Genomic DNA, 19528 nt, shown 5'->3' on the forward strand with positions numbered 1-19528 from the left:
TTATTGACTATTGGTTGTTGTATTGATCCAATAGCAGCAGCTGTAGCACCCCCCCCCCCTCCATCCTCATCAGGTCTTAAAGGGTCTGTCTGTCTTAAAGGGTCTGTCTGTCTGTCTGTCTTAAAGGGTATGTCTGTCTGTCTTAAAGGGTATGTCTGTCTGTCTGTCTTAAAGGGTATGTCTGTCTGTCTTAAAGGGTATGTCTGTCTGTCTGTCTTAAAGGGTATGTCTGTCTGTCTTAAAGGGTATGTCTGTCTGTCTTAAAGGGTATGTCTGTCTGTCTGTCTTAAAGGGTATGTCTGTCTGTCTGTCTTAAAGGGTATGTCTGTCTGTCTGTCTTAAAGGGTATGTCTGTCTTAAAGGGTGTCTGTCTGTCTTAAAGGGTATGTCTGTCTGTCTGTCTTAAAGGGTATGTCTGTCTTAAAGGGTGTCTGTCTGTCTTAAAGGGTATGTCTGTCTGTCTTAAAAGGTATGTCTGTCTGTCTTAAAAGGTATGCCTGTCTTAAAGGGTATGTCTGTCTTAAAGGGTATGTCTGTCTGTCTTAAAGGGTATGTCTGTCTGTCTATCTTAAAGGGTATGTCTGTCTGTCTATCTTAAAGGGTATGTCTGTCTGTCTGTCTTAAAGAGTATGTCTGTCTGTCTGTCTTAAAGAGTATGTCTGTCTGTCTTAAAGGGTATGCCTGTCTTAATCCTCGTTGAGTGAAGAGAACAGAAAACCTTATATAAAACCCTAAATTAAAACGTGTTTGGTGGTGTTTAGGACACGGGCCTTGTTAGCCTTGCTAGCCTTGTTAGCCCTGTTAGCCTGAACTGAGTGATTTCTGTTTGTGGTTTGTATTGGATCTGTGGTGGAGCAGCAAGGTGGAGCAGGGGGTGGTGTGGTGGATGGGGCCTGGCTGGCTGGACTTAGGGGTGACGTGTGTGTGTCTACCTGTGTGTATGTAGTGTGTGTGTGCCTACCAGTGTAGGTCTTGTTTTGTTTCTCAAGACCTACAGATGACCACGTTTCAGTTCTCTCACACACACACACACACACACGTAACACACTCGTATGTATTACTAAGCTTGCCTTCAATCCTGCCGTCTTGCTCACTGCATTGTTTGATGTACAAACGCTGCCCTCTGGTGGACAAAGAAGGAATGACAACTGGGACTCTGAACCAAGAATGCGTATTATTATTATAGTTAACTTATTATTATTATTGTTATTATTAATAATAATACTTAGATATTCACAGTTCTCCCCCCCAAAAAGCGAGTGCCTTTATTGTAAAAAATATACTGCATTTGACTCTTTACACATACAAAAACACATACATAGAAAAGACATGTGTTTAGAATACATTCTTATAGAATACAACAGTTCATCTTCAGGAAGAGGACATAATGAGAGGAGGACAACTTATCTTTGGCTGCGTTCGTAAATTCGCTCTGGAAATCTGATCACCCCTCATGGAATGCCTCTTGTCCAATCAAATTACTACTTTGTTCTCAGAGCGAATTTACGAACGCAGCCTTTTAGTGTTTGTTTTAGTTATACATTCAAGAGTGCAAAAAACCCCCAGTAAGAAACCTTTGGTAACAGCTTTGGACAGCACGACACAGCTCTGTGTAACAGGGGGGTATTCCATCAATGTTACTAAAGGAAAATCTAGGCTTATTTAGATCTTGCGAGACTTATAAAAAAAGCTGGTCTTATTTTGATAAATCTCGTGAGACTTGTGAAAAATAAGCCTGGATTTTCCTTTAGTGACTTTAATGGAATACCTCTCTGGACTCGCAAACACTCATTTCAACAATCTCAACGTGAGCTAAAAACTCTGACTAAATTATTCACTGACAATATTTCTGGGCGGAATTTTCACAACAACAACAAAAAACACCATCACAGCAATATAAAAATCTAAAAACATTAAAATATATGCTTTATGAAAATAAAGCCGTATGAAATCTGACAGTGCAAAACAATGGAGGGAAGGCTCTTATGCGTCACGTACAGCTTATAAAGAATTATATTTTAAAAAAAGTACAAAATAAAAAACGAATCGTACAAAAGTGTAAAGTCGTAAATGTACAACTGTAATTCCAGTAACTGACCATTTATATAAACGCCAAATGTGCTACAAGACAGGAAACCATACTGTGTGTTCCACTCTGACACCAGCAGTCCCATGTCTCTCTCTCACACACACACACACACACACACAGACGCGGACACGCACGCATGTACGCACGCACGCCCTCACACACACTCGCTCGCACGTACACACGCACGTATGGACGGACGCACGCACACACTCACTCACTACCTCACTCACTCACACACACACTCACTCACTCACTCACACACCCACTCACTCAGACACACACGCTGTCACACTCACTCACTCATACACACACACGCGGACACGTGCGCACACACACTCACACCATCACACACACACACACCATCACACTCACACACACACACCCCCCCCCCCCTGTAGGAGGTGTCCAGGGGTAGTCCTCAGGGGTGTCAGACCGTGAGGTTGTCCTGGTGGTTTAAAGGTCCAGGCTTGTGTCCTGCAGGTGGGAGACCCGGGTTCAGACCCAGCCTGTCACACACCCTGGCTCTGGTCCTGGCTCTGGTTCTGGTTCTGGTTCCCCAGGGGGCTCAGAGTAGCTCCTGTCTCTTATATGACTGGTACCGGTTCTGATGCTGGTTCTGTCTTTAAGTCTGGTACCATTCACCCTAAACAAGCTGCTTTAGTTCTGGTACTGGTTCTGTATTCAGGTCTGGTACCATTCACCCTAAACAAGCTGTTTTAGTTCTGATGCTGGTTCTGTGTCTATGTCTGGTACCATTCAGAACCTAACCCTAAACAAGCTGTTTTAGTTCTGATGCTGGTTCTGTGTTTAATAGGTCTGGTACCATTCAGAACCTAACCCTAAACAAGCTGTTTTAGTTCTGATACTGGTTCTGTGTTTAATAGGTCTGGTACCATTCAGCCTAAACAAGCTGCTTTAGTTCTGGTGCTGGTTCTGTCCTAGTCTGGACCACTGTGACCCGATCTGGCCCGCAACACGGTCCTGTGTATTCTCTCTCCAGCGTGGACGACCCAAGTCCTTCTGACCAGAGCAGAGTGGTCACCCACGTGTGGTCATGTTACAGTCAGGGAGGATGAAGAGTGGTCCTGTTATGGTCAGTCACTTGGTGCAGTTAGGGTTTCTGATAGTGTGTGGTCTTGTTATGGTCGGGGAGGCTGTAGAGTGGTCCTGTCCCGGTCAGGGAGGCTGTAGAGCGGTCCTGTTACGGTCGGGGGGTCCGGTTCCGTGTGGCGGTCAGGCTCTGGGCCAGCCGCTTGGTGAACAGGCCGTGGCTCCGCCCACAGTAGGTGTGGGTGGTCTTCTGAAGCTCCGCTTCTAGGGGAGCCAGCAGGGCGCTCACAGGCTCCGCCCCAAACGGGTACTAGGAGGGAAGAACAGATCTGGTGTCAGTTTATAGAGAAATTATGTCTGTCTGTCTGTCTGTCTCTCTCTCTCTCTCTCTCTCTCTCTCTCTTACAATTTGTTAGGGTTGAGGTTTGAGGTTTCCATCACTGAGGAACACTTGGGGCCCTATTATGCATTTCTTAACTTGCCGTCTTAAGTCTTAATTAAGACGCACCGCCAGGTTAAGACCTACCGCCACCCTTATTATGAGCTTCATACGCGCTACTAGTGTACACTTACTAGTAGGGATGTCCCGATCCGATACTGAGATCGGATATCGACCCGATATTGGTCCTGAATGCTGGATCGGAGATCGGACCAGAAAAAAAAAAGGCTCCGATCCGCGTGCCCGATCCGCGTCTGTGTTACGTCTGTGTTTACGACAGTTTGGGCTTTACGACATGTGCCGTATTACGTTTTGTGTTTTTTTTGTGTTTTGTGTTACGTCCGACTACAAGCTCTGAGTTCGACTCCGTTATTGAACATAACATTGGCGAGATGCGAGAGAAACTCCCCCCAGACAGCAAAATTGCAAAAGCAATAACGGAGAAATTGGTTCGGTTTATTGTGCTCGACGACCAACCACTTTCGGTGGTAGAGAATGTGGGGTTTCGGAGTTTAATTGAACACCTAGAGCCGCGTTATACTTTGCCCAGTCGGCATTATATAACCGAAAATGCCATCCCGAAAATGCACAATGAAGTGTGTGAGTTCCTCGCCAAACTATTGGAGAATGTCGATGCTATTAGCTTCACAACGGACATTTGGAGCTCAGACGTGTGTCCAATGTCGTTGTTGAGTCTCACAGCACACTGGATAGACTCTGATTTTACTTTCAAGAAAGCGGTGCTGCATGCCCGTGAGTTCCGTGGCTCACACACTGGGGATTCCATTAAGGCAGCCATGGAGGAGATGCTGCTCGAATGGAAAATTAACAAAAGCAAAGTCCATGTCGTTTTAAGAGAGGTGGTCACTGAGTACTGCAGAGTACTATTTTTGTTGCTTTAATAAAGGCTGGCAGTCTTTAATTTAACTGTTGTTGGTGTGGACTATATACTGGGGAGGTATTTGAATGAATGAATGAATGAATGGTCTTTATTGTCATTGCTACAGTACAGGTACCAAACAACGAAATTTAGGAGGGGTGGCTCCCCTGGTGTTAGGAAAAAAATAAAAAATAAAAAAAAATTCAGGGGTCAAAAAATTTATACAAATATCGGATCGGTATCGGTATCGCCGATACCCGAAGCCCAGGTATCGGTATCGGTATCGGTAGTGAAAAAGTGGGATCGGGACATCCCTACTTACTAGTGTAGACTTACTAGGGTACACTTACTAGTGTAGACTTTCTAGTGTAGACTTACTAGTGTACACTTCCTAGTGTGGACTTCCTAGTGTAGACTTCCTAGTGTACACTTACTAGTGTAGACTTCCTAGTGTAGACTTCCTAGGGTACACTTCCTAGGGTACACTTCCTAGGGTACACTTCCTAGTGTACACTTACTAGGGTACACTTACTAGTGTAGACTTTCTAGTGTAGACTTACTAGTGTACACTCACTAGTGTACACTTATTAGTATAGACATACTAGTGTCCACTTAGTGTAGACTTCCTAGTGTATACTTCCTAGGGTACACTTCCTAGGGTACACTTCCCATGGTACACTTCCTAGGGTACACTTCCTAGTGTGGACTTCCTAGTGTAGACTTACTAGTGTACACTTACTAGGGTACACTTCCTAGTGTAGACTTCCTAGTGGACACTTACTAGTGTAGACTTCCTAGTGTAGACTTCCTAGGGTACACTTCCTAGGGTACACTTCCTAGTGTACACTTACTAGTGTGGACTTCCTAGTGTAGACTTACTCGTGTACACTTCCTAGTGTGGACTTCCTAGTGTAGACTTACTAGTATAGCATTCCTAGTGTAGACTTCCTAGTGTACACTTCCTAGTGTGGGCTTCCTAGTGTACACTTCCTAGTGTACTAATAAACGAGTCATTATTATCTTCTTTTCTGTCTGAAAGCTCCAGACCAACGTGCTGACTCGGCGGTGCGGACTAGACGCCCGTAAAACACTCAACATGATGAAAACACACTTTGGCGTTATCGCCGTGGTTACGTGATCCTGTCCGTCCGATAATGAAAGCCCGTTTTTTTTATTTTTTTTACAACGCTCACAGGAAATTAGACGGAATGATCTTTTTTACGATAACTCATTTACCTCCACGCTGCCCCAGTAACGGACCAGTAAAAGTGAGACGCTTTTTACGAGCGCTGGCACACACACACACGCTCATGAACATCACACACATACATACACGCTCTCTCACACACACACACATCACACACATCACACACACACACACGGAGGCGCGTACATCAGACACACACACACACACACACACATACGCTCTCTCTCTCTCTCTCTCACATACACACCACCGGTCATAAAGCTGCGTTCCCTCCTTATTGATTATGTATGGGTGAGGGAGCCGGGGCGAGGGAGGGAGGGTGAGGGGGGGTGAGGGAGCTGGGGAAGGGAGGGTGAGGGAGGGATTCAGCAGCACTCAAACTTAACGGCTGTCCTGGCCGTGCTTTTATAGCCCCGCCACTTTATGAGCCACAGTAATATGTCTGAGAGTAGAGAGAGAGTGTGTGTGTCTGTGTGCGGTCGAGTGTGTGTGTGTCTTCGAGTGTGTGCGGGTGTTGGTGTGTGTGTGGGGGGGGGGGGGTTGTGTGTGTCTTTGAGTGTGTGCGGGCGTTCGTGTGTGTGTGTGTGTGTGAGTGTGTCTTCGAGTGTGTACAGGCGGGCGTTTGTGTGTGTGTGTGTGTGTGTAGTGTGTAGTGTGTGAGAGACACTGTTCTGGGCAGCTCTTCAAGTCCTTCCTCTCCCCCACACAGAGAGACGTGTGACAGAGAGACGTGTGACAGACAGACGTGTGACAGAGAGACGTGTGACAGAGAGACGTGTGACAGAGAGACGTGTGACAGAGAGACGTGTGACAGAGAGACGTGTGACAGACAGACGTGTGACAGAGAGACGTGTGACAGACAGGCTAGGGCCGCTGCTGCTTTTAGCTACCGCAGACTTTAGACAGACTTGAGGAGGAGGAGGAGGAGGAGGAGGAGGAGGAGAAGGAGGAGGATCAGGAGAAAGATGATGATGAGGAGGGGGAGGAGGAGGAAGAGGAGGAGGAGGAGGAGGGTGTGTACCTGTCGTATTGGCGTGGTAGACGGCCCTGAAGGAGAAGGAGGAAGAGGAGGAGGAGGAGGAGGAGGAGGAGGAAGAGGAGGAAGAGGAGGGTGCGTACCTGTCGTATGGCCTGGTACACGGCCCTGAAGGCGGGCTGCTTGTGGTCGTGGTAGACCCCCCGGTTCCCGTGCAGGATGAACACCCCCTCCTCCTCCGCTGAGGCACAGTTGCTGCCGTAGATGCAGTGGTCCGGCCGGTAGTTCCACTGGCAGGGCACCTCCATCAACCTCTCTGGAGGGAGGAGAGACAGGGAGGGGTTAATGATGAAGAGGAGGAGGAGGAAGAGGAGGAGGAGGAGGGCCTTCATCAGCCTCTCTGGAGGGGAGACGGGGAGGGGTTAATGATGAAGAGGAGGAGGAGATGGGGCCTTCATCAGCCTCTGGAGGGAAAACAGGGAGGGGTTAGAGATGAGGAGGAGGAGGAAGAGGGGTTAGGGGTTAGAGGTCAGGGGTTAGAGTTTAGGGGTCAGTCTTACCTGGGTTGTGGTGGAAGATGATGTTGAGCAGGTCCTGGTCTCCCCAGGTGAGGGGTTAGAGGTCAGGGGTTAGAGGTCAGGGGTTAGGGGGCAGGGGTTAGAGGTCAGTCTTACCTGGGTTGTGGTGGAAGATGATGTTGAGCAGGTCCTGGTCTCCCCAGGTGATGTTCAGCTTGTACTTCTGCAGCAGAGGCATTAGAAGCTCCTCCCACCTCAGACCCACCGAGGTCATGTCATTCTGCTCACAGGAAACAGGAAACAGGAAATCGTTACAGAGACGCACGATCGCTGTTATACAGCACCCTGCTAATGTCAATCTACAACACCTCGGCTGACACTACAAGACTTCCAATCTGTGCCTCAACGGTGTCCTCTTCTGGTCGATGATGGTATTACAGTTACAAAAAACATCAAATACAGACCTGACTGCTTTATTGACTTGAGGTGGATTTAACACCTTGGTGATGAATTTCATGAGTTACCCCTCAAGCTAAATACCACAGGAACAGCTTTGAAACCTATAAAAGTCAACAGGATGTCTTTGATCTTCCTGGTCATAAAGAAAAGGTTTCAAGCAAGTCTCCCTGTCTGAACTGAATGCACCTTGAAAGAGGTGGCTCTGAAGCAAGCTATGTTAATAACATAACCTTAACCCTAGGCCTAATCTAATCTAACCCTAACCCTAGGCCTAATATAACCCTAGGCCTAACCTAACCTACCTTGGATGAGAACGAAGAGGAAGAGGAGGAGGAAGAAGAGGAGGAGCATGAAGAGGAGGAGGAGGAGAATGAAGAGGAGGAGGAGGAAGAGGAGGAGGAGGAAGAGGAGGAGGAAGAGGAAGAGGAGGAGAATGAAGAGGAGGAGGAAGAGGAGGAAGAAGAGGAAGAGGAGGAGAATGAAGAGGAGGAGGAAGAGGAGGAGAATGAAGAGGAGGAGGAGGAGCATGAAGAGGAGGAGGAGGATGAAGAGGAGGAGGAAGAGGAGGAGAATGAAGAGGAGGAGGAAGAGGAGGAAGAGAATGAAGAGGAGGAGGAAGAGGAAGAGGAGGAAGAAGAGGAGGAGGAGGAAGAGGAGGAAGAGAATGAAGAAGAGGAGGAGGAAGAGGAAGAGGAGGAAGAAGAGGAGGAGGAGAGTGAGAAGAAAGAAGCGGGTCATGTTCATACCTTAAAGTAGGTGTGTCTGATGCGGGTCATGTTCATCAGCATGACCCCAGAGTTGACCCCCGTGGTGCCGTAGTAGGGGTGGCGGGCGAAGCGGTTGTACCAGGCGATGCGCGGCTCCTCGTGCTCCGGGGCCATGGCGGCCAGCTGCGTGGCGTTGAAGCGCTGTAGTAGGGACCAGAGGTCGTCCACGGGCTGCAGGAACAGGACGTCAGAGTCCACGTACACCAGGGAGTCCACGTCCCTCAGGATGAGCTGCAGGAGAGGGAGAGACACACACACACACACAGAGAGACACACACACACACACATACACAGACACACGGGTTAGGTTCGCCTTTTATCGTTAGCATAACGTTTAGCATTTAGCGTGACGTTAGGTGTTAGCATAATATTTAGCATTTAGCATGACGTTGTGGGGTGGCTGTGGCGCAGGAGGTAGAGCCGGCGTCTAATGATCGCAAGGTCGGCGGTTCGAACCCCAGCTGGCCACATGTCGAGGTGTCCTTGGGCAAAACACTGAACCCCTAAATTGCTCCCAATGAGCGGGCCGGCGCCTTGCATGGTAGCTTGCCGCCATTGGTGTGTGAATGTGTGTGTGTGTGTGAATGTGTGACCGTTGTAAGGCGCTTTGGAATAAGGCGCTATATAAGTACAGTCCATTTACCATATTATGCATTAGTATAACATTTAGAATAATATTAGGCATTAGCATAACATTTAGCATTCAGCATGATATTAGGCATTAGTATAACATTTAGGCCCTGAACACAGCAAAGACCTAGGTTCTGGGCCCTGGACAGTCTGGACGGATTGATGGCAGCTGCTGGACTGAAAAAATCAGGTGTAGTGCTGAGGCACAAATATGTACATTTCAAGCCTGCAAACTGCGACACTTTAAATAAATGTGCAATAACACTATTGTGCAATATGACAACCCTAGTCGTCTATCTGTACAGTATAGTATAGTGGATAGTGTACATAGCGAGGGCCGAAGAACATAACCTCCTATCTGAACATTTTACTTTTTTGGGAAAACACAAAAAACGGTGTTGTTTTCTTGTAGAATGCTATTTTGTAAGGATACCCCTATACAATTGTATGAATTGTATAGGGGTATCCTTAAAAAATAACTGTGTTGTTTTCTTGTAGAATGCTATTTTTTTTAAAAATAGCATTCTACAAGAAAAAAAAAAAAAAGTGGATTTTTCAGATAGGAGGTTATGTTCTTCGGCCCTCGATAGCCTTTATTTATGTAAACCAGCTCCTTCCCTTCTTGTGTTTTTTTTTAAAAAGTGTTTTTATTTTTCCCTTTCCTAACACCAGGGGAGCCACCCCTCCTAAATTTCGTTGTTTGGTACCTGTACTGTAGCAATGACAAAAGACCATTCATTCATTCATTCATTCATTAGTGTGATATTAGGCATTAGCATAACATTTAGCATTTAGCGTGATATGACATTTAGCATTTAGCGTGATATTAGGCATTAGCATAACATTCAGAAGAAGGCCTTTGTCCACCATGTCTGCTGACTAAAGCCCAGTTTACGCTCCTGCGTAAAATCGACGGCGTAGGCTACGGCGTAGCTTGCGTAGGCCCGCGTAGCCTTGCGTAGCCTACGGAGAGGGTTGACGCGCACCTCGCGTCAGTTTCTACGCAACCGTAAGCTCTGTGATTGGTCCGCTTGGTAGCACATGATTCCGACAAGATTCCGACTCTCTCGTCGGCCAAAATGCGGAAGCCATGACAGAAATGTCATTTACTTTTTCTGTAATTACCTTAACAAAAATACGTTTTTTGATCACTATTATGCATCGGCCTACCACCTTCATAGCCGGTGTTATTCGGACAAACACGGTGCCCGGAGGCACCCTTTGCGGGTTAATAACTGTGGTTTACCGTGGGTTAGGATAACAACTTGTCTCTCCCCCCGCTGTCAACGGGAGTTTCATCCACCAGGAAGCGGTGGTGCGCGCAGCAGCGGCGGGGGGGGGACCCGTCACTTACGGCCGAATATCTCCGCGTCACAATGGGTTAGAATTCCAAACTAAAATTCTCCATGACCAGAATAGCATGCTGAACACACTGAACTTTGAATGGAGTCTTAGTCATGTACCGTTAACGAGATAGAATAAGAAAAGCATATTTTTCTATGCCGCTATGAGTACACCGACCAACGCGACGCGGTCCGCGTAGGAACGTAGAACTAGAACGTAGAACTAGAACGTAGAACTATAAACTTGGAGACCCCTTACGTAGGCTACGGCGTAGACGCGCGTAAATTCAACGCAGAAGCTTAAATCGGCCTTAACTCACAGGCAGGAAGAGTCTCTGGGAGGCGCAGGGCTTGAACAGTTTCTTCCACTCGGCTGCGTGGTCCCGGGGGAAGGTGATGGGGTACAGGGTGTAGTTGAACCTGGACCGCACCGCACTGGGCCACGAGTCCAGCTAGAGGAACACAGCAGCAGAAACCCAGAGGGATTATATAACAGCATTTAAAGGGTTCCTGCAGGTTTCACCAAGTCAAATTTAAGACTTAGCCAGAATTTAACCACAAGTGTAACACACGTGGGTCTATATATGTGTCCATATTTTTTAGAAGTATGTTAATAAATCTAGTCATGTTTCAGTGTCCGATGACTCACGGCGTGTCTGAACTCGGGGTACAGCTGGTCGTCAGAGAAGATGTGCAGGCAGAGGGGTTTGGAGCTGAGCAGGACCGCAGACTTCAGCATGGTCAGGGTCTCCTCCAGCCTCTGACCACACGCCACCACGGCCAGGTGCATGCTCACCTGGGCCACCCCTCCCTCCTCCACACTCACCCGGGCCGCCCCCCTCCCCTCCACACCCCCCTGCTCACGCACGGCATACCTGGAACAGGGGGAGAAAAAGAATAATTAGCTGACGCTTTTAAACGTTGTTTTTTTCAGAGTCAAGTAAAGTCCCTCTCAGATTTTTCTTTTTTATTGGATAGAGAGAGTGAAGACAGACAGGGAAGTCAGGAGGAGAGGGCATGTCAGCAGGGCATTGGCTGGATTGAGACAACTCCATTCCCAACCACCAGAGGGCAGTCTTTCATTGAGATAGCCAGCGTGACCGTGAGAGTACAACAAACCACTTTTTTGACAGACTTGTGTGAAATCAATGTAAACAGCAGCATCGTGATTTGCCTACAGTTCTCACGCTGCGGTGAAACTGCAGAGAAACCTCCCAGAACAAAAGGCACCACTTACACGGGCCCATTCACTCTCTGTCCCCTTATCTTGTGTCAATATTTGAGCGGATCTGGAGAGCTCTTCTATCGGCTAATCTACCGCGATGTGCCAGCGAGGCGAACCCAAATGTCTCCGCAGTCCCACGAATGATCAGTTTGAGCGAATGACCAGCCATGCCCGTATGGCTACTACACACAGACCTAATAGCCTACACTTATCCTACAGCATGTTCCTCAATGTCATACATGTTGTTTTTGTTTGTTTGTGCTGACTCCAGCTCGCTGGTTTCATGGACGCATTCAATACTAAATCCTAGACTAAAAAGCCTCCTCAATGCTGATTTCTTTCCATTGCAAGTGTGATTTAATCCTTGGCTGGGTTTATTAAACCGTGTCTGTGAATCTAGTGGCCCTACGTGTTTTTACGGACACCTGGCTGGGGGGAACAGGTTTGGTCGGTCACGCCTGCAGGTTTTGCACAGAGGTGTAAACGAGAGAGAGAGAGAGAGAGAGAGAGAGAGAGAGAGAGAGAGAGAGAGAGAGAGAGAGAGAGAGAGATTGTTGTCAGTTGAGTTGTTGTTTCTTCACACTTACTTTGGCAATGTAAACGTATGCTTCCCATGCCAATAAAGCCCTTTATATTGAATTGTGTTGAGAGAGAGAGAGAGAGAGAGAAAGAAAACAAAGCTGTGTTTGCAGATGTCTCTCCTATCTCAGCACCTCATGGGGAACAACTCAATGAATGAAAACCCAACTGCTGTCCCAACAATAACAACTGTCCCTACAATAACACCAATAACAACTGTCCCTACAATAACACCAATAACAACTGTCCCTACAATAACACCAATAACAACTGTCCCTACAATAACAACAATAACAACGGTCCCTACAATAACACCAATAACAACTGTCCCTACAATAACACCAATAACAACTGTCCCTACAATAACACCAATAACAACTGTCCCTACAATAACACCAATAACAACTGTCCCTACAATAACACCAATAACAACTGTCCCTACAATAACACCAATAACAACTGTCCCTACAATAACACCAATAACAACTGTCCCTACAATAACACCAATAACAACTGTCCCTACAATAACACCAATAACAACGGTCCCTACAATAACACCAATAACAACTGTCCCTACAATAACACCAATAACGACTGTCCCTACAATAACAACAATAACAACTGTCCCTACAATAACAACTGTCCCTACAGTAACACCAATAACAACTGTCCCTACAATAACAACAATAACAACTGTCCCTACAATAACAACTGTCCCTACAGTAACACCAATAACAACTGTCCCAACAATAACACCAATAACAACTGTCCCTACAATAACACCAATAACAACTGTCCCTACAATAACACCAATAACAACTGTCCCTACAATAACACCAATAACAACTGTCCCTACAATAACACCAATAACAACTGTCCCTACAATAACACCAATAACAACGGTCCCTACAATAACACCAATAACAACTGTCCCTACAATAACACCAATAACGACTGTCCCTACAATAACAACAATAACAACTGTCCCTACAATAACAACTGTCCCTACAGTAACACCAATAACAACTGTCCCTACAATAACAACAATAACAACTGTCCCTACAATAACAACTGTCCCTACAGTAACACCAATAACAACTGTCCCAACAATAACACCAATAACAACTGTCCCTACAATAACAACAATAACAACTGTCCCTACAATAATGACTGTCCCTACAATAACAACAATATCAACTGTCCCTACAATAACAACAATAACGACTGTCCCTACAATAACAACAATAACAACTGTCCCTACAATAACACCAATAACAACTGTCCCTACAATAACAACAATAACGACTGTCCCTACAATAACAACAATAATGACTGTCCCTACAATAACAACAATAACGACTGTCCCTACAATAACAACAATAACGACTGTCCCTACAATAACAACAATAACAACTGTCCCTACAATAACTACTAACCCACTAACAATGCTAACACCCCTTCCAAACTCTCCCCTCGACACTCGATCTCTGGATTGTCATCTTTTCCCCCCCTCTCCCCCGATGAGATTCTCACACTTATCACATCAAAGCGGGCAACCACATGCCCTCTTGACCCCATCCCCATTCCCCACCCCCCTTCTCCAATCCATTTCCGCCGACATCCTTCCTTACCTTACCACCCTAATCAACTCCTCCCTATCCACTGGATCTGTCCCAGCGGCCTTCAAAATAGCCAGAGTCAAGCCTCTCCTCAAGAAACCTACCCTTGACCCATCATCTGTCCACAACTACAGACCTGTATCCCTTCTCTCCTTCCCTTCCAAAACCCTTGAACGCGCGGCATCTAAACAACTGACTGACTATCTCCGGAAGATGGATCACTTAGACCCCCACCAATCCGGCTTCAAGGCTGGGCATTCCACTGAGACTGCGCTCCTTGCTGTCACGGAAGCCCTCCACTCTGCCCAAGCTTCCTCCCTCTCCTCTGTTCTCATTCTCCTTGACCTGTCTGCTGCCTTCGACACAGTCAATCACCAGATCCTTCTCTCCATCCTCTCAGACCTGGGCATCTCTGGCACCGCACACTCCTGGTTTTCTTCCTACCTGGCGGGCCGCTCCTACCAGGTGACCTGGAGAGAATCGCTATCTTCTACACGAACCCTCTCCACTGGAGTACCCCAGGGTTCCGTCCTAGGGCCCCTACTCTTCTCCCTCTACACCAAGTCTCTTGGCTCGGTAATCTCTTCACATGGGCTCTCCTACCACAGCTACGCAGACGACACTCAACTCTTCCTGTCCTTCCCCCCGTCTGATGTACACGTGGCAACCCGTATCTCAGCATGTCTTGCTGACATTTCAACTTGGATGGCTGACCACCATCTCAAGCTCAATCTTAACAAGACCGAGCTCCTCTTCATTCCCGGGAAAGCCTGCCCTCTCCAAGACTTCTCCATCACAGTGGAGAACTCTACTGTAACCCCCTCCCTGACAGCCAAGAACCTTGGAGTGATCCTGGATAACCGACTTTCCTGTGCGGAGAACATTGCAGCAACGGCTCGCTCCTGCAGATTCTTCCTCTACAACAGCGGTTCCCAAACTGTGGGTCGCGACCCCCTAGTGGGGCGCGGGGGTACTGCAGGGGGGGCGCAGAAATAATGGGAGGGGAAAAAAATGCACACACAAGAGCTGTAAACAAACACTGCTTGCTTAAGGTTACCATCAGGGGTGTTGTGGGCGTTGGATGATAAAAATGAGAACCTGAATGGAGCGCAGGCCATAAACTGTAACAAAGAGGCAGCGAGGGGGCTCCATTCACGTCATTGACGCGCGCTCCATTCACGTCATTGACGCGCGCACTCCCTCCTCCAGCTATCTAGCAGCAACAACAACAATGGATAAGTTTATGAAAGAGCCAGAAGCTAAACGAAAAGCGAAGGAGCCCATGACAAACGTCCCAAAGCCAAAGTCAAGAAAGTATGACGATACATACCTCTCCCTGGGCTTCACGTCTAATGTGGTCGGTGCGGAGGAACGACCACTGTGTGTCCTCTGTCTCAAAACTTTAGCGGCAGAAAGCATGAAGCCTAGCAAGTTGAAACGTCACTTGGAGACCACACACCCGACTGATGTGAAGAAGCCCCTCGATTTCTTCAAGAGAAAACTCCAAGAATACCGTGGTCAGCAGAGCCGTTTCGTTAAAACAGCATCTGTTACGTCTAATGCTCAACTTGCCTCCTACAAAGTGGCATATCGTATCGCCCAGTCTAAAAAACCACACACCATCGCTGAGGAGTTAATACTCCCTGCTGCAATAGATATGGTTTCACATATGATAGACGAGGCAACAGCCCAAAAACTCAAAGCTATCCCCCTGTCAAACAACACTATTGCGAGATGACATCTCAGAAGACATGAAAGAGCAGCTTGTTGAGAAAATAAAAGACCAACGCTTTGCGCTCCAGGTAGACGAGGCCACAGATAGTAACAAGGACTGTCTGTTAATAGCGTATGTCAGATACATTGATGCGGAGGGTTTGAGCGAGGATTTGCTATTTTGCAACTATGTCCCAAACAGAGCAACAGCTGATGAACTGTTCAAAATCATAGACAAATACCTGAGTGAAGCCGATCTGAAATGGGAGGACTGTGTGGGGATATGCACCGACGGTGCCCAGGCCATGGCAGGAAAACGGGGAGGGCTCCAGACGCTCATCAAGCGCGTTGCACCGAAAGCAGTGTGGACTCACTGCATAATACACAGGGAGGCACTCGCGTCAAAGCAGCTGAGTCCAGAGTTGAATGACGTTTTGTCTCATGTTATCACCACCGTCAATTACATAAAAACAAGACCACTGAAAGCTCGCATTTTTTCCGCTTTGTGCGAGGAGATGGGCTCCGAGCACACAGCCGTGCTATTTCACAGCGAGTCGCGTTGGCTCTCTCGCGGAAAGGTGCTGTCCAGGGTGCTATCGCTGAAAGATGAGATCCGAATCTACTTGGAGGAGGAAGGGAACGAACTTGCCAGCAAGTTTAATGATGAAGACTTCCTCATGAAATTGGCCTACCTAAGCGACATGTTTGAGAAGCTCAATGAATTGAATCTACAGTTGCAGGGCAACAACACACACCTTCCACATCTGGCAGACAGGATACAATCTTTCACACGGAAACTGGACATGTGGGGCAGGAGACTTGAACAGGGGGACATCGACTCATTTGGGAATCTGAAGGCATTCATCGAGACCAATGAGCTGCAGAGCACAGTGGTTCCATGTATGAGAGAGCACATCTCAGCCCTGAAACAAAGCTTCCAGAAATACTTCTCTGTGGATGACAGTGCCAAATACGACTGGATTAGAGATCCATTTGTTGCACCACCACCTGCCATGTTCAGCACTGCGGAAGAGGAACAGTACATCGACATGACTTCAGAGTCAACCATGAGGCTGCAGTTCACATCCACGACTTTGGCTGGGTTTTGGATTGGAGTGGAGAAGGACTACCCTCTCATTGGACAGAAAGCTGTGGGAATACTGCTGCCTTTTGCAACATCGTACCTGTGTGAGATAGGCTTTTCTGCTGTTGCTGCTATCAAAAGCAAATACAGGTCGAAGTTGAACATTGAGAATGAACTGAGAGTGGCAGTCTCAAAACAACAACCCCGCTTTGAGAAGATTTGCAAGGCAAAGCAAGCACACACAAGTCATTGATCGTAATTGTGATAGAAATGTGAGGAGTAAGAATAGTGATGCAGTAGAAATTAGTTAATGTTGATATGTTGAATATTTCAGTGGCACAGGATCATTTGCCAAGCACTTATGTTCCTTTTCAAACCATAATAAAATATAAAACTATAGTTGGATATACTGTATGTGTCTTGTTATTATTAGAAGAGAAAATGTAATGTTTTTACAACTTTATACAATTAATTATATAAATCTAGGTGGGAACCGGGTTAGGGGGGGCTCGAAAATATTTCCAATTACCCAAGGGGGGCCTGATTGAAAAAGTTTGGGAACCACTGCTCTACAACATCAGAAGGATACGACCATTCCTTACCAGAGAGGCAGCGCAACTCTTGACCCAGGCACTGGTCATCTCCCGCCTGGATTACTGCAATGTACTCCTGGCTGGGCTCCCCGCTTCAGCCATTAGACCTCTGCAGCTCATCCAGAATGCTGCTGCCCGGCTGGTATTCAACCTCCCCAAATACTCGCATGTCACCCCTCTCCTTCGCACCCTGCACTGGCTCCCGATAGCAGCTCGCATCAGATTCAAGACCCTGGTGCTTGCATACCAGGCAGCTAAAGGGACAGCCCCTGCCTACCTGAAGGAAATGGTAACCCCCCAAACCCCTGCCCGCTCACTCCGCTCCTCCACCTCGGCTGGCCGACTGGCCCCACCTCCTCTACACAGCAGTCGGGCTGCCCGATCACGTCTCTTCACAACACTGGCTGGTGGAATGAGCTCCCAACGGCTGTCAGAACGGCAGAGTCACTACCCATCTTCCGTCGTAGACTGAAGACCCATCTCTTCAGGTTACATCTTAACTGCTCCTCCTGAGACATCTTCTGACCCTCACCACTACGTCTCCTAAAGACACCCGCTTTCCCCTCTACTGTGTCCCTAAGAACTTCTATTGCCCCCCTTGTACTGTTTCTCAGTTTCTCCAGAAAAAATAAAAATAAAAAAATAAATCAAAAGTTTTAGTAGAAGGCGATAATAGGGAGAAGGTTTTTCCTTCTATCAGTGGCCCCGGGCCCGAGCTAGAGTACTCTTCCTGCAACGAATGGTGGACTGCTGATTCACATGCTTAGTATTCAAATGTATTGATTGTAAGTCGCTTTGGAATAAGGCGTCTGCTAAATGCCAAAAATGTAAATGTAAATGTACAATAACAACAATAACGACTGTCCCTACAATAACAACAATAATGACTGTCCCTACAATAACAACAATAATGACTGTCCCTACAATAACAACAATAACAACTGTCCCTACAATAACAACTATCAGTCTCTCTCCAAAGAAAAGACACGTCTTATTGAGAGTGGAGTTCCTCTATGAATGTTATCAGACATAGGGTTAATTGATTAATTGACTGACACTGTGACTATCACCATACAACTGTTGCTCTGCCAGTACTAGTAGTCATGTTGTAGTAGTCATGTTGTAGTAGTCATGTTGTAGTAGTCGTGTTGTAGTAGTCGTGTTGTAGTAGTCGTGTTGTAGTAGTCGTGTTGTTGTTCCACAGACCGAGAGAGGTTTGTTACATCCAGTTTGCTCACAGTGATCTAGTGAGCCGACTCGTCGGAAATCAAGACACATTGATCAAATAAAATAAAAAGTTTTAACTACCTACTACAGCACATCTGTCAACAATGCATCTGTCTTCCAATACTTTCATAACCACTGCAGCATCTGAAAATCGCATTTTTTCCAAGCTGCGCTTCTGTTTACATCAACGACACGTGCGATCGAATGATGTTGCACATACATACACAACACCATTTGTCATACACAAACAACCTACAAGTCACCCAAAGTGCGGGTATAAACCTACCTATGGGGTTTTTCGGGGCCTGCTTCCAGTGTCTCGTCCCTCCCTCGCTTGGTTCCTTGTCCCGTGTCTCTCCTCTGGGAGGCGGCTGCCCTCCCCCCTCCTCCTCCTCCTCCTCCTCCCACCACGGAGGACACATCCACGGAGGAGACTAGTTTACTGTACACGTACAGGACGGAGAACACGGCCAGCACCGTGCACAGCAGCAGGGCGCGGAGGAGGTGGCGCCGCATGATCAGGAGTCAAGGCGCTTAGGAAGAAGCACCGAGTCAGTCATGGCCCGGGAGGAGACGAGCTGGACGGGACGGGAAGGTGGGGGGAGGTGCAGCAACACAAGTCCAACCCTCCCCCTCTCCCTCTGGGGTAGGACCATATGAATCTCTCTGCTAGTGTTGGGTAGTACGTTCCACTATGTCGCTATAAACTATTAGTTGAAATGCGTTTTCTGAATGGTAGTTAAATGAGGCTACATTGACATCTTAGTAGTGTTTTCGGTAGGTGATTACTTCTTTTTTTTTGCCATGTCGCGCTGTAGTTGGCTTAGTAGTTTTTTCAAACAATAAATAGGAATTTTACGGTAATCCCAGCTCTTGAACATCAACTATTTCTTCCCTCACGGTTTACCGTCTCCCTAATAATAATAATAATAATAATAATAATAATAATAATAATAATAACAGTAATAATAATAAGAATTATCATAAATATAAATATTATTATTATTATAAAACATTTCAATGCACATGTGAGTTGTACTTTTCTAGAGATCTGTTGTTGTTTTTTGTCCCTCTTTTTCAGTTATTGGTCCAACAACTTCATGCAACAACTTCACAGGACATGTTTCTGC

General features: G+C 46.8%; 1 protein-coding gene across 1 annotated transcript; it reads right to left on the reverse strand.

Moving 5' to 3' along the window:
- Positions 1-3290: 3290 nt before the first annotated feature.
- LOC308163954 (glucoside xylosyltransferase 1-like) lies at positions 3291-18914 on the reverse strand (the record flags this gene model as incomplete). The annotated part of the gene is made up of 7 exons (XM_080538123.1): positions 3291-3449; positions 6785-6957; positions 7316-7439; positions 8365-8616; positions 10679-10810; positions 11008-11233; positions 18685-18914. 7 exons carry the CDS (start codon positions 18912-18914, stop codon positions 3291-3293), a joined length of 1296 nt encoding a protein of 431 aa, XP_080394249.1.
- Positions 18915-19528: the final 614 nt, after the last annotated feature.

Source organism: Nansenia antarctica (assembly GCF_963989245.1).
Source record: "Nansenia antarctica genome assembly, chromosome: 8".
NCBI classification, from domain to species: domain Eukaryota; kingdom Metazoa; phylum Chordata; class Actinopteri; order Argentiniformes; family Microstomatidae; genus Nansenia; species Nansenia antarctica.